This window comes from Thalassophryne amazonica, chromosome 20 (assembly GCF_902500255.1).
Source record: "Thalassophryne amazonica chromosome 20, fThaAma1.1, whole genome shotgun sequence".
NCBI lineage: Eukaryota > Metazoa > Chordata > Actinopteri > Batrachoidiformes > Batrachoididae > Thalassophryne > Thalassophryne amazonica.
In genome coordinates this window covers 42,505,438-42,525,475 of record NC_047122.1, presented here as the reverse complement: position 1 = coordinate 42,525,475, position 20,038 = coordinate 42,505,438, and the positions used below count along the sequence as shown (strand labels likewise).

General features: G+C 40.4%; 1 protein-coding gene across 3 annotated transcripts; it reads left to right on the top strand.

The window, feature by feature from the left end:
• The first annotated feature begins 62 nt into the window (after window positions 1–62).
• Window positions 63–17,887, top strand: LOC117501419 (14-3-3-like protein). 3 transcript variants are annotated; one of them, XR_004558030.1, is made up of 7 exons: window positions 63–198; window positions 7,351–7,658; window positions 14,561–14,693; window positions 15,609–15,772; window positions 16,008–16,103; window positions 16,565–17,007; window positions 17,041–17,887. XR_004558030.1 is itself a non-coding variant. In XM_034160301.1 (6 exons), exons 2-6 carry the CDS (start codon window positions 7,356–7,358, stop codon window positions 16,625–16,627), a joined length of 759 nt encoding a protein of 252 aa, XP_034016192.1. In that variant the 5' UTR covers window positions 63–198; window positions 7,351–7,355; the 3' UTR covers window positions 16,628–17,887. The 3 variants fall into 3 exon arrangements, 1 of the variants encoding a protein (XP_034016192.1); XR_004558029.1 differs by having other exon boundaries at window positions 16,565–17,519; window positions 17,586–17,887; XM_034160301.1 differs by having other exon boundaries at window positions 16,565–17,887.
• Window positions 17,888–20,038: the final 2,151 nt, after the last annotated feature.

Below are 20,038 nucleotides of genomic sequence, written 5' to 3'. Positions count from 1 at the left end.
GTGTCAGCCGCCAAGCTCCCTACAAGTTTTGATCAACTATTTATTTAGTTGTCCCAGCAACGCCGTCGTGACGTCAGCGGTTTGCGGGCCACCCTGCTGCTGTGTCGGAGTTTGGAGGAAACCCCGTGGAACAGAGCAGCAGCATTTCTCCACTGTGCGCTTCGTGTTCGAAATAGCGCCGTTTTACAACCTTCTCAGGTGAGTTTTGCCCCAGTTTTTTTTTTTTTTTTTTAGTAGTAGCTGTCGTAGAAAACGTCCTGTTTTTGGTGCTTCCGTGGGTTTTAAGTTCCTTACAAACGGCTGTAGTTGCGACAGCGGAACAGAAACCCCGAGGATGCTCCGCCGCTCATTGTGTGGCGAAAACTGAATGGGGAAGCGCTTTTTGTCATTTGACGGTATTTGATTTTTAACTCGCTCGGGTTTATCAAAGAGCGTGTAAGAACCTAATGTGTAATTAATGCGAGCGGAAGCTAATTGTTAATGCTTAACAAAGTGCTGTGTTTCGCGCTGTTTCCGGGAAGCGAAAGGGCGTCAACTGTGGACGGAACTGTCTCAGCGCTCTTACTGTTAAACTCTGCTCTGATTTATGTCTGCGAATACTACATGGTGGTCATACTGAGGAGAAATGGCATGTGTAGCTGTCTGTACCTGACTGTGGGGGTAGAGTTGTCAGGTGTGTTCTGGGCGGCGGACATTCCTCAGAAGGGCGCAGGTGTCTACGTGTTGCCAAATCTGCCGCGCCATTTTTTTCTTAAATGTTGCTTTCAGGCTATTTTTAATCAATAAAGAACAGCTTTACAATTTCTTAAATTTCTGTAAATTATGTATTTAAATTTGTTTACATACCTTCACGGGATTAAGGCAACTGCAAACGACCCCCCCTTTTTTTTGTCCTCCCCAAAGTGACCCAACAAGTTGACCACCTTCGTGGTAAACTAAGCGCAACTAATACACAGGTTTGGCAGGGTCATCATTTTCATTTGATCAGTTTTAATTAGGGGGAAAACTGTTTTCTTGTGTCAGAAACAAGATTTCTCAAGTTATCAAAAACAGACATTTAAAAATGTCAAAATGCTGATAGACAAACTGATACATAAGGTCACGTTTACCTTTTACAACCACAGTTATATTAAAGGCTGTGGATATTGGCAATGGTAAGTATGGGTGGGTGCGATGATTTACCCAGACTGACCCAAAGTGACTCCAATGACGGACCCAGACTGACCCAAATATGACTAAATGAAGTACTCTTATTTATTTTCGGAAATGCACACTGTTCTCAAAATGGTACATTAATAGACAGCGCACTCTGTCTCGCTGCCTCTTCAGAATGCTGAAGCAATAAACAAGGGATGTTAAAGTAAGTTTGAGTACTGGCAATTCTTGGGGAGCGAGAGGGGGGGTACATATAACGGACTCTGGACTTTGATATTTGATGTTACGAGCCCTGACGAGGCAGCAGTGCGTCCCGCTATACGTCTGCAAAGGTAGGTGCCGTTTGCTTTTAATGTACTGTTTTGAGATGGTACGCATTTCCAAAAATAAATAAAATACTTCATTTAGTCATATTTGGATCAGTTTGGGTCTGTCGTTGGAGGTCACTTTGGGTAAATCGTCGCACCTGTATGGGCTGGTCAGTTATTATTACGACGATCATGTGATACCTTACCCCTAAGCCTACTAGCCCCCCAAATAACCCAAATCTTCCACAGATACATGAACCAAAAAAATAACTGAAAGATGAAATGTTGGTCGATACGAAGGGAGTGACTAAACAAAGTCGTCTTCTCCCCATGGGAGAATTGAGCTCTGGACTCCCCTGTTCAGTCTGCGACACCAATTGGAAATTTACAGTACCGGTGTCGCAGACTGAACGGTCCCCTTAAAAATCTGACCACCTGCTGTCGCTGCATATGCGTCATTTATGAGCGTCACCACCATTTTGCCGATTATCACCTCCTTTCTGCTTAAAACTACTCCATTCATAATCTATCTTAGCAATAGATATCTGAAGCTTTTATATAACAATCATTTCCACATAAATTCAGCATGATTTCATAATAAAAGACAGGAAGTGATCAAAGCGCCACAGCAGCATGAGCTGCTAGCTGCAGCGTCTGCTGCTCCTCCGTCATTTCAGAGCTTCAGTAGCGACTCACAGATTATTATTTCTGCTTAAAACTGATTTTTAGAATGATTTAAAGGAGACCTGTATTGAAAAAAAATGCAGTCAAATTTTTTTGAACAAAAAATGACTTACATTTACACATGAGATCCTTCTGAATGTAGTAAAGTAAATCTGCAAGCCCAGATCTGTCATTCAGCGGAGAAATCTTCATTTGAAAATGACAAATTTACAGCTAACATTTAGCCCTCCGCAAATTGTCCCTCTCATCATGGACGCTGCCGAGACTTCACGGACAAGACCCTCTCCCAGCATGCATTGCGCCAATTGTAATTTGTGGATTTACGTCAGTTTGCATCTGCACCTTTTTCTTGTCTTATACGGAAGGATCTACTTTTTTTACAACTTCATATTGTCTTGCGGCACGTTTGGTGAGTACACATTTCTTTTATTTGTGCTTGAAAATTATTTTGGGGGACTTTTTCATACGCCCGTTTGATTGAGTGGTGTCGCAATGAAAATCTACTGTCTTTCGCCTCCGGTACCATCGCGGGATATGGAGGCGAGACCCGCAAAGAATCCCAGTCATTAAAAATATATAAACCTCTCTCAGCGTCCATGGAGCTCTGGGGCTCCGATTGCCGAGACGTGCGGTGCTGTGGATTTTGCCGCAAGAAGTCTGTCCTTGCAGCAACGAGGTGTACCGGCCGCTTCGCATTAAAACAGAGAGCAGGAGAGGAAGAACGGCGCCCGCTGTCGATGTCGTTGCTGATCTGAGCACACAGATCTGTATCTCACATTCATTGCAGCTTACTTTTGGATGTTGAAACCAGGACGTGTATAAGTAACAGTACTAACAGATAAAATCAATGACTGAAGGCGGGAGCGCGTCGTCTTGTCCCTGAGGTCATGGAAATGATACAGCTGTACAAACTTTTCACAGAGGGCTAAATTTTAGCTGCAAATTTGTCATTTTTAAACGAAGATTTCTCCGCTGAATTACAAATTTGGGTTTACAGATTTACTTTACTGCATTCACAAGGGTCTTATAAATACATATCAGCTATTTCTTTCTGAAATCTGACCACATTTATTTCAATGCAGGTCTACAACCCCTGGCAAAAATGATGGAATCACTGGCCTCGGATGATGTTAATTCAGTTGTTTAATTTTGTAGGAAAAAAAGCAGATCACAGACATGACACAAAACTAAAGTCATTTCAAATGACAACTTTCTGGCTTTAAGAAACACTATAAGAAATCAAGAAAAAAAGATTGTGGCAGTCAGTAACGGTTACTTTTTTAGACCAAGCAGAGGAAAAAAATATGGAATCACTCAATTCTGAGGAAAAAATTATGGAATCACCCTGTAAATTTTCATCCCCCAAACTAACACCTGCATCATATCAGATCTACTCGTTGACACTGACCCTGTGCCATGACATTGACCCTATGTGTCTTTTTACAAGGAATGTTTTCGCAGTTTTTGCTCTATGGCAAGATGCATTATCATCTTGAAACATCCCCAAACATCCTTTCAATTGTCCAAAATATCAACGTAAACTTGTGCATTTATTGATGATGTAATGACAGCCATCTCCCCAGTGCCTTTACCTTACATGCAGCCCCATATCATCAATGACTGTGGAAATTTACATGTTCTCTTCAGGCAGTCATCATTATAAATCTCATTGGAACGGCACCAAACAAAAGTTCCAGCATCATCACCTTGCCCAGTGCAGATTCGAGATTCATCACTGAATCTGACTTTCATCCAGTCATCTACAGTCCACGATTGCTTTTCTTTAGCCCATTGTAACCTTGTTTTTTTTCTGTTTAGGTGTTAATGATGGCTTTCGTTTAGCTTTTCTGTATGTAAATCCCATTTCCTTTAGGCGGTTTCTTACAGTTCGGTCACAGACGTTGACTCCAGTTTCCTCCCATTCATTCCTCATTTGTTTTGTTGTGCATTTTTCGATTTTTGAGACATATTGTTTTAAGTTTTCTGTCTTGACGCTTTGATGTCTTCCTTGGTCTACCAGTAGTTTGAGTTTGATAATCCTCTCCTTTGTTTCAATTGACATCTCTCGTGTTGGAGCCATGATTCATGTCAGTCCACTTGGTGCAACAGCTCTCCAAGGTGTGTTCACTCCTTTTTAGATGCAGACTAACGAGCATATCTGATATGATGCAGGTGTTAGTTTTGGGGATGAAAATTTACAGGATGATTCCATAATTTTTTCCTCAGAATTGAGTGATTCCATATTTTTTTTCCTCTGCTTGGTCTAAAAAAGTAACCGTTACTGACTGCCACAATCTTTTTTTCTTGATTTCTTATAGTGTTTCTTAAAGCCAGAAAGTTGTCATTTGAAATGACTTTAGTTTTGTGTCATGTTTGTGATCTGCTTTTTTTTCTACAAAATTAAACAACTGAATGAACATCCTCAGAGGCTGGTGATTCCATAATTTTTGCCAGGGGTTGTACGTTAACAGATTTTACCTTGTCATCTGGTTGTTAATAATCCCATTATTCCCTTTGATCACTTTGGGTGAAGAGACTCCATCTCAGACGAGCTGTTGTGGTCCCAAATGACACGATAATCAGTGAATCACTGTTGATACAAAATGACACATGCGCAGTGCAGGGCAGACCAATTTTTTTTGGGGGGGGCTTCGGTCTGCGACACCAGGCGATACCGCCTAGAACTACCCACCATGGCTAGAACCTTGACTGCAGCACAATATTGTGAAGGTTGTGAAGTAGTGCTTTGAGGTTGCCAGCTTCAATTATCAATACAGCCAAAAAAAAAAGTCATCCCCAACCACATGTTCAGTCCAGTCTTTAGTTCCAGTTGTAGTTTCCCCATGTATTATATTTCCTACCATTGTGGTCAGCGTGTTTGTCCTCTGTTGATGGCTTAATTTATTAGTTGACACTTGACACCATAGACTGCATATATCAGAGATCTCAAACTCCTTCCATAAAGGGCCGAGAAGGTGCGGGCTTTCTTTACAACCACCCACTCTACCAGGTGATTTCACTGATTAACATCACTTTGAGCAGGTGGAATCAGTCAATCAGTGAGATCACTTGGTGGAGTGGGTGGTTGCAAAGAAAGCCTGCACCCTCTCGGCCCTTTCTGGAACGAGTTTGAGACCTGTGGTATATATACTGGACAAAGCCTGAGTGACATCACCCATAAAATTTCTAACAACCTTTATGAAGCCCATGTGCGGGCATCGCCGTGTTCACAGCAGCGACTGCACTGATTAACGATGAAGTCATAAATGCACAAAGGGGTGGAGCGTGGGTGACTCAGTACGTGATGAAAGAAGCCTGAACACGCCCCTCTCTACGAGTCCAGACTACCCAAGCTAACAGTTCTGCTCGGTTCAGGTGTTTATTAAATCATATTTTTGTGGTCTGTGAGGTGGTGCTTCTATTTACTTTGGTGTTGAACATTAAAAGTTATGAGCTGCTTCTTTGCTCAGTAATCATACATTAATGGAAGCTAACGGGTGAGGCTACTCACAGCTGCTAAAAGTGCTAAGGTCATTAGTGTATAACATTAAATACCATGAGAATTTTACTCGGCGCAAATATTGCAGCAGGGATATCTACTTAGAAGATCTGTTAAGGATATGTTGCTGCACAACAAGCCATGTGTTTGTAATAAAATACTCCAAACAAACACAACCTCCACAACAGTTAGCAGCTGCATCGAAGGGATACTGAGTTAGGCCCCATAAGAAAACATTAGTTTATCATCCTTGGCATCAGAAAAAAAGTGGAGTGTGAATTTTTTTTCTTAGAAACAGAGAACAAAACAACGCAGTAAAATTTTTGAGTTGGGAAATGAAACTTCCCCTTGTAATATGAATTAACATAAGTTTGTGCACTCAGTTAAATTTATTCTCGAGGATGAGGAAGCAGACAAGGAAAAACTCATCTTGCAACTGTCATACTTGGCGTCCAAGTTACCTCCATTGTCCACCATACCTCATGCATCCTGGCTGTAAATATCGCTCATGGTCACCTTGGGGGGTTCGCTCACCCCGTTCCATGGCTTCTGCTTCTTGGCCTTGTAGGTAATCGTCCTTGTGTGTTCAGTGACAGCAAACGACAAGTTCTGGGCCCAGCTCGGTTAACTTCGGTCGTCTTCAGCCAAAGCATACTCACCACCTAGCAGATGTGCTGGTGTCGCTGACCGAACGGTCCCCCTAAAAACTGATCTGCCCTGCCTTCACTGCCCATGCGTCATTTCGTATCATCAACAGTGATTCACCGATTATCACCTTATTTCTACATAAACTGCACTCGAATCATCATCTATCTCAGCGACAGATATCTGAAGGTTTTGTACAACAATCATTTCCACATAAATTCAGCATTATTTCATAATAAAAGACGGGGGACCGATCAGAGTGCCACAGCAGCACGTCTGAGTCTGACGTGCTGCTGTGCCGTCATTTCGGAGCGTCAGTAGTGAGTCACGGATTATCGCCTTGTTTCTTTTTAAAACTGACTTTAGAATGATTTAAGAGATTTTAATTTGTCACCTGATGGTTAATAATCACATTATTACTTTGATCGCTTTGGGTGTAGAGAGTTAGACTCATTCAGTCTCAGACACCTGCACAGTAAAGGCAGGGCGGACTGATTTTTAGAGGGGACTGTTCAGTCGGCAACACTGGTTCTTGCCCAAGCTGTATCGCCGTCAATGAAATTTGGCAAAAATAAATAAATAAATAAATAAAACTGATGCAAGCCAATCTTGGCATGCGGGCAATGATGATAAACTTTTTTTTATGGGGACGGTTGGACGGAGCCCCCCTCAAGTGGCCACTCAAGAAACTGTAACTTTTCTTCTTCTGATAGAGCTTCACCTGAGGCCATCGAAGTTTACTGCTTGGTTGACACCGCTTGGTACCTGCGTGAAGGCAGGTACCATATCCAGCAGGTGGCAACCACATCTCTGGAATATTACAGGGGCAAAACAAAGTTGCTTTTTCAGTTGATGTGGTACATCAAAGCTAAACATTGTCAAAACAAAAGTCTTATCTGCAGACATTGCACTCAAGAGCATTTGGCACCAAAATATTTTCCCAAGTTTTCCAAGAGACTGAGCATACCATTATGACAGTCCTTCCATGATTCTCCATCTCTTGCCATTTTTGAAAGTCCTGTCTCCCTGACCTCATTCCCTTATTCTCCACCCCTACAGGAGCGATGGCAGACAAGAAGGAAAAGAAGGAGGCTCTGGTGTGCAAAGCCAGAGTAGCCGAGCAGGTTGAACGCTATGAAGATATGGCTAAACACATGAAGGAGGCTGTAGAAACAGAGTTAGCCCTCACCAATGAAGAGCGGAACCTGCTCTCTGTTGCTTACAAAAATGTGGTGGGAACTAGACGGTCTTCCTGGAGGGCAATGTACGGCATATCCCAGAGGGATGACGACAAGTTAACGCAGGCAGTTGCCTTCTACAGAACAACGATTAAGGACGAGTTAGATAAAACCTGTGATGAAGTTCAGGTAAGATTAGATGAAAGGGGGAAATGGTGTAAATGTGTGGTACATGGGAAAAGAATGAGTTGGAGCAACCATATTGGTGACAGAGCGGTTGTTTTAAATGAGAATTTTGGAAATAAAAAACTGCAAATTACGACAGGATGTCCAATAATGTTTTTATGTATGATTTTGGTCCAACTTGTTTTATTATTTAAGCAGTTCTCTTAAGTACCATCCTTGGTATGAACACACACAGCTGTGTGTGTGAATAGTTTGTCTGTCTATATGTGTGACCCTGTGATAGACTGACATGCTGTCCAGGTTGTACCCCGCCTCACGCCCTATGACTGCTGGGATAGACTCCAGCTTCTCCCTGACCCTTTATAGATGGTGTGCAGGTGTCATCACAGATCACCTGATATGTGGTCATGTGTCTATCTGGATGACAACTTCCTCATTGCATGAATGGCAAATGTGCTCTTTCGCTTTATTTACGTCTGTCTACACAATTTATACCAACATGGAGTGAAAAGTGCCAATTTTAAAGTTCTCTGTGGTATTTTATTCCAATTTTTCTGGATTATGCTTTTGTCTGAGAAAAGAATGAAACCAGTAAAGTAAATCACAGGCTTTTGTGGGGTACGATTTAGTAGGTGAGTCAGACTGTGGTCCCGTGTCTGAGCACAGTTTAAAAAAAAAAGAAAATAAACAGCCGGTCTTTTAATCACAGAAATATGGGACCCACTTTCCTCGAATCGGTGAGTGTCAGTGCTGAACTTTAATTTTGTACCTCTCTTACTGTGCATGTCCAGATTGCTCTGTCCGGTACATGCTAGGGTTTTTAATGGAAATGAACTGTGATCAGACAGGAGTTTTGTCCAATGTGAGTGAAAAGCTGTTATAAAGAATCTGTTATATACAGTGTTTATTACATGGAAAGCCATACAAAAATACTGAGATGTTTTTGCTTTTGTCCGGTGACTGCAAATATCCGGTTTATATGACAACGGTTTAGGTGAGTTTTACTACTTGGGATGTCTGAACACTGCACGTCTGGCTTCTGCTCAAAATTGATAAAACTGGTAAACTTGTGAGGGAAATATTTTAGGGATCCATGCTGATTCTCTGTATTTTCTCTTCTGATGTCCAGGATCGGGCGCTTTAGCCATATTGAACAAATTAGCTTGGCTGTCAACATACATCCAGCATTGGTCTGCTGTGTGTGTGTACCCCAAGCTGGCTGTCCAATATGGCTTAGTAAACAAAACTGCGTGTTGCGTGGGACGCCACTGCACATTATCTATTGTAGCTAGCAGATATAAAAAAAATTAGTCTGTCAGGTGCAAAAACATTTGGACAGTGAAATTTTGTGATTCTGCTTCTGCACACCTACCTGCTCCGCAATGAACTGAATATAAGGATTATTTATATACTAAGCGTGGAACCATTTTTTTTGTTCTCAATGTTCTCTGGATCTGTTCACCTCACACATCATCTCTACGCTCTCGATCTTCCCATATCCTCTGGAGTTACGGACGCACATCATGTCTCTTTCACAAATCCCCTTCATTGCCCACATTTTGCAGTTAATTAGAACCGCGATCTGTGATATACCGCCAATTTCCACGAGATGGCCTTCTCGCCAAGCGAGTATGAATCCGTCCAGCCTCCATGTATGACATTCAATGCATTGTCACTGAGCACTACTTTTTTCGTCCATATTTCATCAAGGTGGGTCATTGAAAATGATCTGAAAATGTTTTCTAGGGCAAAAAATCCACAGATTACAAATCTGCCATCACATTTGCGCTCGCTATGATGGTTCGGGCGCTACGGACCCCGTTTGATGCCAAAAATAGTGCTCGGGCAGTCCCCCCTCCCCCCAAAAAAAGCATAAAAACACAATAGTTTTGTGAAAGCATTGCTTCTTAATTACTGCAGACAAATGTCAGCATGTTTTTGTTACGCTTTTTTCCAGTCTTGCTTTGAATTTCGTGCATTCTCATAATTTATTATCTCATTCCCATCATACTTCAGTATACACTAGGTGGCGCTGTTACTGCTGCAAATGTCTTTTACTGCCACCTGGTGTTGTGATAGGTTAAATTTTGACTACTTCATAACATAATCAAAAAAATTAAAGTTTCATCCATTTTCATTACACTACAGAGTCAGTCATTTCATAATTATTAGGACTTAAAAAAAGATGAAGTTTAACCTTAAATAAGAGCTCAGTGTGTCTGTTATAGCTGCTACTTCAAAATGCTTTAAAAGCTTTCTTTTGGAAGCTAATATGCTGTCTCAGTATACTGCTGCACACTTTCCCGGGTCAGTGACTCACGATTAGTGCACTCTTTCTTCACTGTCCGAAGGATGGGTACTTTGCTAGTTGTTAATACAATTCATCACCCATGACAACTTTGAAATTGAAGCCTTCTGTGATGGCTGTGACTAAAGAAACTGTTGTATCACCAGTTCTACAGCTTCTTGGTTGACTGCACAGAAAAGGAAATTTCAGATGTAGTTTGCGTGAAGGCGCTTGCCTCAAGCCTGGTTGAACAGTTTTCTTTTATACGTTTGATACAGTTTTGTAACTTGCTCACACAGTATTTTGTGTGTATTGTGAGTACTTTGTAAACACTTTCATACCAGTAATCTTAGTACACTTAATGAACTGCATTTATGTAGCGCTTTTCCATCTGCAACAGACGCTCTAAGTGCTTTATCAATGCCTCACATTCACCCCGATGTCATGCAAGGCGCCCACTACACACCAGGAGCAACTAGGGGATTAAGGACCTTGCCCAAGGGCCCTTCATGATTTTCTGGTTAGGCTGGGATTTGAACCGAGGATCGTCTGGTTTCAAGCCCAACACTTAACCACTAGACCATCACCTCCCTCTTAATGAGGTTTTAATCCTTTATTGTGCTGCAGCTTGATCTCTGAAAATTAAAGCTATGAATCTATATATTACACACATCTTGGTTGTTTAATTTTGACTGCATTATGGGGGTGTAGAAAAACAAAATTGCAAAATTTGTTGCTGTCCAACTGCAAACCCCAAATCAGAAAAACTTGGGAAATGCTTGCGCAAAAACCCCCCACTGATTCTTACTTTGACTTTTATTTCATTGCAGACAGTATGAACCTGAGATATTTGATGTATTGTGTGGTCAATTTCAGTTCATTTATAGATATACATTAGGGGGATCACAAAACTCATGGTTCAGCTTAGATCCCTGTTTTACGTCTTGGGTCGCCAAAACAAAGTGAAGACAAATGTAACTTTGCATTCCTTTGTTCTTAAAAAAAAAAAAATGAAAACAAGTTGTTAATGTTTAATATTTTAAATGGTTTGTTATATATATATATATTTTTTTTTTCATGGTTTGTTGTATTAAATAATATGAACAGTACTAGTGAATAAAATGGCTTGTCAGTTTCATAAAGTAATACAAATAAACCAAAGCAGACCTAAGTTTATAACTTTCAATTCTTTTTTCAAAAAATTGAGTATATCTGTATTGTGTGGTGAGGGGAAATAATAACTTTGATTTATACCGCTCAGTAAAAATCAGCACCACCAAGCACTTTAATGCTACGTTTACACATAACGACAAGTCACAAATGCCACAAAGTATACATTGGCTGCTGATCACGATTATGATGATTTGAGGCATTGGCGTCAGGTGTCCTCAGGAACTACTGCAACCTCTTACCACGCGTTAACGATTAATGGCACGTGTTGCTGGTGAATTATCAGGAACCATTATGCATGGTTAAGAATAATGTTCTGCGCTATTGCGCGTAACAGTGCATCATTATGTTCTGTCACGTTGAGAATGAGGCGAATTCTCCACACACACCCCCATATTCATCCATCAGCTGCTGAACAATTCAGATTGCTCCAGTTTCCTCCTCAAAATCCACAGCAGAAGAACTTTGACTGCATGCTTAGTTTGGTTCTGTGTCATGAAGTGGCACAGGGAGGAGAAGGAAACTGAGAGAGCCAGATGTGTGGTTCCACACGTCTCTCGTCTACCTGGTCTGTATAGCTGATAAGCCTCTACTTTTACTAGTTATGCACTGTAGATGAAGAAATACACAAATGCCTTCCTGTCTTTCTCTGAGGAACATTCTTTTTAAACATTTCAATAATTTTCTCTTTCATTTGTTGATAAACTAGGGATCCTTTGCCTGTCTTCACTCCTCTCAAAGACTCAGCCTTTTGTGGATACTTTTTTTTTTTTACCCAAATCATAACAATCTTCTGTTAAAATAACATTGATTATTATTACCTCTTCCAATGAAGTTGGGCGGGGGTTATGTTTTTGCCCCTGCTTGTTTGTCTGTTTGTTTGTGAACAGTCTAGATCCCACAAGTTTTCATATATTACGACATTTTACAGAAGATTCATATCCTCATAGGCAAGAACTGATTCCATTTTCAAGGTCAAACTCAGGAAAAATCTTGGAAAATTGGAGAAATCCCTATCTTTAACATTGAACGAATTTTCAAAAATTCACAACTGTCAAAAAAAAAAAAAAAAAAATCACATTTGAGTGTTATGTAGGATGGTATCCTTTATCAACTGACAAAGTTTGATCTGGATCTGATCCAGATTACAGATTTTGTGGCCTTTTTAAATTTGACATTGAAAACCTCCATTTAATGTATACATTATATCTTAATCAAACATGCCCCAATCACTCTTACATTTGAAAGTGAGGTGCAGACTGGCACTCACTGTTGCCTGAAAAGTTTGATCTGGATCATGGATTTTGGTGACATTTGAAATTAATATTGAAAAGCCCATCTGATGTACACTTTGCATTTTATCTCAATCAGAAGTGCCTTAATCACTCTCATTTGTGACAATGAGGTGCAAACTGGCACTCTCAGTGAATAGACTGTTTGATCCACATCTTCTTCTTTGTTTTTCGGCTGTTCCCGTTAGGGGTCGCCACAGCAGATCAATCGTTTCCATCTCACCCTGTCCTCTGTATCTTCCTCTGTCACACCAACCACCTGCATGTCCTCTGTTTAATCCACGTGATGTGGATTTAATGGATATTTGATATTTAGCATTGAACAACCCTTTTGGTCAATAGTTTGTATTATGTTTTAGCTTATGAAAAGCCACTTCTAACAGGAGTTTGACCTTTGAAATTTTTTTTCCCCAAGGTAAAAAAATTGTGGAACTGGAAAACTAATGTTGGCGGAGGTTTGCGCTCTTCGTGTACAGTGCTCTAGTTTTAATTTTTATTTATTATTTTTTGTTACTAGCCCTGTATTGCCCAGTCACAACTTTCATAGGAATGTGTTGCAGGCCAGAATTACAGGAATGGGTGTACAGTAAAACTCACCTAAACAGTCATTGTATAAGCTGGATATTCACACTCACCAGGCAAAAGTCCCAATGCTTTTGTATGTTTTTCCATGTAATAAACACCGTATATAACGGATTTTGTATTGTATAATGGATTTTCTCTCGCATGGGACAAAACTTCCTCTCCGATCGCAATGCATTTCCATTTAAAAACCCCTCGCATATATCGGACAAAGCAGTCTGGGCATGCCCAGTAACAGAAATATGAAATGAAGTTCAGTACTGACACTCACCCATTTGAGGAAAGTGGGTACTGTATTTCCTTAATTTAAAGCCTGTCCTTTTTTTTTTCCCCCACACGGAATCAAACACGGGACCCAAACAAGGCAGGGTGTAATTCAAGGCTGGTGATTGACAAAATCTGCTTGCTTCCAGCACTGTATCTCACCCATCCTTGGGTGTGATGAACCAAACTGCTTTAGATCACAGCCCTCTCTCTGCCTGGTTGCGAACCCTCCCCAGAGCCTGATGTGCACCTGCTGAACAACTGAGACCACAGAGGGCTATGATTTGTCACTTTTGCGTTGTCACTCCTTCCTCTCCCCTCATATTTTAAGTTTTTGCAGCGCGCCCGCCGATTACATTTTGATCATGGATAAAATACGTTTGGCAGAAAAGTCCACAAATGAGACCAACTTTACAACATGGAGTCGTCATAAAAAGACGCTCAAATGACCCGCAATTCATGGAGGAAAATTACACATACCATATTGTTGGTTTGGAGGTTGATGATTACATAAAGAAGGTGAGCACGTTGAGGGACAAATTGATCCAGAAAAAGCTGTTGTTCCTGTAGCAAATTGCATAAATACGTGACGGAGAAGGGTCACGCGCACGTCCACGTCATTGCATGGCCACGGAGGTAAGAGTTGCAGAGGCATAAATCAGGCTTTAGAATTTTAAGGCACCACTCCACAGCAGACTTAGAAAAAAATTTGTCCATTTCATACATATAGCGGCTTTTGATTATGACGGACAACATTTGCTGGTACACCTGAATGTGTTATATGCGAGTTTTACTGTATATTAACAATTGAAATAAAGTTGACCACACATAACGTGAAATTTTTTGGTTTCATACAGTCTCCAGTGAGATGGAACCCAAAGTAAATGTAAGAATCACTGTGGCATTCTTTTTTTTTTAACCTAAGTGTAAAAAAAATTCAATTTATTTAATTTATATCATGCAAAATCACAACAAAGCTGCCTCAGAGCGCTTCACACAAGTAAGGTCTAACCTTACCAACCCTTAGAACAAGCACACAGGTGACAGTGGTAAGGAAAAACTCCCTCTGATTTGAGGAAGAATCCTCAAGCAGACCAGACTCAAAAGGGGTGACCCTCTGCTTGGGCCTTGCTACTGACACTCTTGACAATGCAAATATACGGGAAGTTTTGGGAGTCCAAGCTGGTGTACGCTGACTGTGTACTTGTTTAATGCTGTTAGCACACCAGCTTGTTCATACCTTCTTGTGGTACTGTACTGTGTTGCCTTATTTGATTTGCATATGTCAACTTTGGACTCCTCACCTTTAGGACCTGCTGGAAAAGTATCTGATTCCCAATTCTGAGACCGAGAAGGATTATGAAGGCAAGGTTTTCTACCAGAAGATGAAAGGAGACTACTTCCGCTATATGGCTGAAGTAGCTGATGAAGACAAAAGGGAAGGTAAGTGAAAATCTTCTTCTGTCCTTAAGATCTGCATTACATCCATCTCTTGTGACAGTAAGACCATGTAGCATGAGTTGCATATAGTTAATGAATGTGACCAAGAAAATGATAGTGGTAATATTTAAATAAAAGAATCGCACAGAAGGTGTAAAATCTATGTATTTAGTTAGTCAGAGTGGGTGCACGCTGCTCATGTATTTTATGGCACATGATAGAGATTGAGTTGAATCTGCAGTTCTGCTAAAGTCATGATGATCCAGTACAAGCCCAGATACTTGTTCCCACTCTGTAACACCACCCTAGAGCACATGGTGCCTGTGGCCTCCTCCCACGCTTCTTTTGATTTCAGCCTAAGATATTTTCTTTAAATCAAACGCTCAAAGAGAGCTTGGAGAGTGTGTCACACTAGAAAGACCACTGGTTAGCACCACAGTTGATTACCTGATGTTGCCTTAATATGTACCTTGATCAAACTAGGTATCATAGGTTAGTCTGTAAAACATCGCTTCAAAGCTTTGAAGGGCTCGTTGAATTTTCAAGTGCTCTGCAACCTTTGATTCGAATAATGTGACGTTCGCAAAAGTTTACAGACAAAATAATACAAAAGTAGCTGGAACACAAGTTTACAATAATTTTTCAGGGCATTATGGCCAGAGAGGGGCAATGGCGGCTGTGACAGTGCGGTCGCAGAGACAACGACATACACAGTGACTCTGCTGCTCACCGCTGTTAGGGTATATACACTGGTATTACTAAACATCTGGCACATCCTATTCTGTGTATTTTTGAGTTCATGATACAGAGCTCAAGCATTTCAAAATTTTGCTGATGTTGATCAACACTGAAATAATGTTCGCAGTCAATTTTTATTTATTTGTAATATGTTTCTTGTGTGGTCTGTCTTGTGGTTAGCAATTGTTGAGAAGTCAAAAAATGCCTACTGTGAGGCCTGTGAGACCTGTAAAGCCCATATGGATGCAACACATCCCATCCGTTTAGGCCTTGCTCTCAACTTCTCTGTCTTCTACTACGAGATTGCCAATAACCCAGAGGAGGCCTGTAAATTGGCCAAAGAGGTAAGAACTTGAATTACAAGTGAAATTTCATTTTTTTTCTTTTCTACTATTGCCTTTCATTTATAAAGCCAGTAGTGAATACTGCACATGCTTCACTCTTGAAAAAAGTAAAAACACTGTGATGATCATTTAAAGTGTCTACTGCTTATATGGCCAAATACAACTTTGTTTCCCATTTTACAAGCCTGTAGTCAGGTTGTGGCTGTACTGACGGCTGCCCTTCCATCTATTCCAGGCCTTTGATGATGCTCTAAAAGGCATGGACAGCCAAACTTCTGAGTCGGCCAAAGACAGCACCTTGATCATGCAGCTGCTCCGTGACAATCTGACTGTGAGTATGACTTGTGCTTTTGCTTGCCTGTCAGCTGTGATTTATCCTGTCACCTTTCACTGTCACTTTTTATTTTGTTGAGGTTTTGTCTCCCCCCTTTTTTTTTTTTTTTTACTTATTGAGACAAACACTGTAATACATCCTACCTTGTCATGCATCCTTTCTTTAATCCTTCAGTTTGGTTCATCATTTGTAGGCCAAGGGAAATGGCAAAGAACATTGTAAAACCAGTTTGGAAGATAAAAATCTGAGGGATGTAACAATGCATCGCAAATTGCTTAGAAAATAGATATGTCCATCCATCCTGATTGAGATGAAATGAATTGCGATGCTCTTTTCGCTCGCATACACACACACACACACACACACACACACACACATCAGACACTGAATTGAAGTTTGTTTTAGTTTTGTCCGTGCTTCTGAAGCTGTATTGATGGTGACATCCCTGTTTGTTGCAGCTGTGGGGATCACAGGAGCAGGCTGAGGAGGATGCCGAGCAGCAGCAGACATCTGACAACTGAACCCACACATGGCGTGCGCGCACACAAATTTAAAATGTGTTTTTCCATCTCACCAGCCCGACTTGTGTGCGAGGTGGTGGGCACATACATGCACAGATGCATGTTTGCACACTACTCATGATGTGTGATGTACGGTGTGTCTGCAGGTAGTTTGACATGTAACTGTATGAGCACATCCACATAGAAAATATTGAGCTACAGGATTTTTTTTTTTTCTTTTTCATTGTGACGCATGGTATAGATTAAAAAATTTTTTGAAAACGTCATCCACATGCACATATTTGTATCGCATAAACATAATTCAATATTTTCAATGGTTTATAGAAAGAGTCAAAGCACTTTGGCTGTTTCAGGTAGTTTGTGAGTATACCTGGATGGTTGTAAATCGGAACCCAAAGCAGTCTGGGGATGAGGAAAATGCAGAAACCTTGCAGGCTGCCAAACTCTGAATCTGAGAATGTTTCTCTAAACTTAAAATTTCTAATGTGACCCCACCAGTGATCACATGGCGGAATTTACTTGACAAAATTCAAAATGGCATTGTTGCCGTTTTGCTTCTGTCCATCCCACCCTGACTGTGTACTGCCTATCATGAGTCTGTGGGTTTACTGTGCATTCTGGCATAATAAATGTTTTCTGTGTTTATGGCTACTTGCCAAAATTAGACTTTTGGCTGGTGTTTTTGTTGACTGTTCTGTTCACATGTACCAGTATCTTTCCACTTTAATTGATTTATGTCAACACATTGTGTAATTTTCAATGTCATGGTAATAAGATGGATAACTGGAGGAGAAAATGGACAACTTCATAAAATGGCTTTTTTGTACCTTAATCTTTTCCGCAATACAGAAAATACTATAAGCATTTATTTTATGCAGCTTCTTACTGCTTCGTATTATGATTGGGTCCCCTGTGACTCTTGGTTTGACACTTAGAATGTACTGTATTTAGTTGTGAGTAGTAAGGTGTGAGAGTTAGTAGTACTTTGAAGCTCATGGTTTTGGCTTTGGGGTGGGTTGACTCAGGTGGATTACGCTACGCTACGCTACTGTTTACCATCCTTGAGAGCGCATTGTGAATAAGTGAAATAATGGCTCAGATAAATTACCGTTTAGAAGACTGTTGCAGCCATACAGTGGACATAAAGTGCTGGATTCCAACTTAAATTTATTTTGGGTTTACAAAGGCATTGATATACTGGCCTGTTACTTCGCTATGCATTTTCATATAAAAGGAAATAAAACTTTAAAATTGCTTTGAGCTGTGCTAAATGCTTGCACTGTGGCCTTGTGGAACTCCCTTGACACAGTATTTGTGGACGTGCACCACACCAGGTGGAAAAATGGGTCAAATCGTTTGAGACAAACTGAGAAATATGAAATATTGCATCATGCAAGTACACAAAGACTTGATCACAACAATCAGTGGTTTGTGTCTGCAACTATGAATATTTAAAGTTAAGACCTATTGGTACACCTGAAACTGCAGCCATTACCTCTTCCAAGCAGTTGATGATCAATTTCATTTATTGCTCTACTGCTAAATGATTTTTCTCCAAACAATCGCCACAAAATCTCTTGGAACATCTAACCTTATATGAAGAGAAAAACTTACTTTGAAAGAGGGGGCGATTTCATACTTCAATCCATTTCTCTCTAACGCATTTGTGATGTTTGCATCTGTAAGTCGCACACATCCATCACAAATACAACCCCTGGCAAAAATTATGGAATCACCCTGTAAATTTTCATCCCCAAAACTAACACCTGCATCAAATCACATCTGCTTGTTAGTCTGCATCTAAAAAGGAGTGATCACACCTTGGAGAGCTGTTGCACCAAGTGGACTCACATGAATCATGGCTCCAACATGAGAGATGTCAGTTGAAACAAAGGAGAGGATTATCAAACTCTTAAAAGAGGGCAAATCATCACGCAATGTTGCAAAAGATGTTGGTTGTTCACAGTCAGCTGTGTCTAAACTCTGGACCAAATACAAACAACATGGGAAGGTTGTTAAAGGCAAACATACTGGTAGACCAAGGAAGACATCAAAGCGTCAAGACAGAAAACTTAATATGTCTCAAAAATCGAAAATGCACAACAAAACGAATGGGAGGAAACTGGAGTCAACGTATGTGACCGAACTGTAAGAAACCGCCTAAAGGAAATGGGATTTACATACAGAAAAGCTAAATGAAAGCCATTAATACCTAAACAGAAAAAAACAAGGTTACAATGGGCTAAAGAAAAGCAATCGTGGACTGTGGATGACTGGATGAAAGTCATATTCAGTGATGAATCTCGAATCTGCATTGGGCAAGGTGATGATGCTGGAACTTTTGTTTGGTGCCGTTCCAATGAGATTTATAAAGATGACTGCCTGAAGACAACATGTAAATTTCCACAGTCATTGATATGGGGCTGCATGTCATGTAAAGGCACTGGGGAGATGGCTGTCATTACATCATCAATAAATGCACAAGTTTACGTTGATATTTTGGACACTTTTCTGATGTTTAAGGATGATGAAATTATTTTTCAAGAAGATAATGCATCTTGCCATAGAGCAAAAACTGAAAACATTCCTTGCAAAAAGACACATAGGGTCAATTTCATGACATAGGGTTAATGTCAACGAGCAGATGTGATTTGATGCAGGTGTTAGTTTTGGGGATGGAAATTTACAGGGTGATTCCATAATTTATTCCTCAGAATTGAGTGAGTCCATATTTTTTTTCCTCTGCTTGGTCTAAAAAAGTAACCGTTACTGACTGCCACAATCTTTTTTCTTGATTTCTTATAGTGTTTCTTAAAGCCAGAAAGTTGCCATTTGAAATGACTTTAGTTTTGTGTCATGTCTGTGATCTGCTTTTTTTCTACAAAATTAAACAACAGAATGAACATCCTCCGAGGCCGGTGATTCCATAATTTTTGCCAGGGGTTGTATTCACGCAGATCCATAAAGAATCCAACTCTGAATTGGAATATGAATTTGAGCAAGGATGGGGTTAATGAAACCGCCATAAAGAAATCTGTGTTTGCTTTTGGACATGCTTAAAACACACAAACATCCTGTATACCCTTAGAAAATATTTTCAAAACTAAATTAAAACTTAAAAATAAATGAAATGCGGTTTTGGGTGTCAGACCTTTACCATAGGTTTTGCTTTTGAACTGGAAGTTTCCACCCATTGATACTAAGAATTACATCTTATGTGCATAATTACACTCTACAAAAACAAAAGTTTGGAGAAATTTTACAGGATGTTCCCCTTTTAGGGAAGATAAGCGGTGGAGGAACTGCACAGGGGGCTGTGGCAACACTGCCCTCTGCAGGTGATTATGGTTTAAAGCTATTAGTAAAGTTCTATTAAGCGCGTGCCCATCATGATGAAGCTTTTTTTTTTTC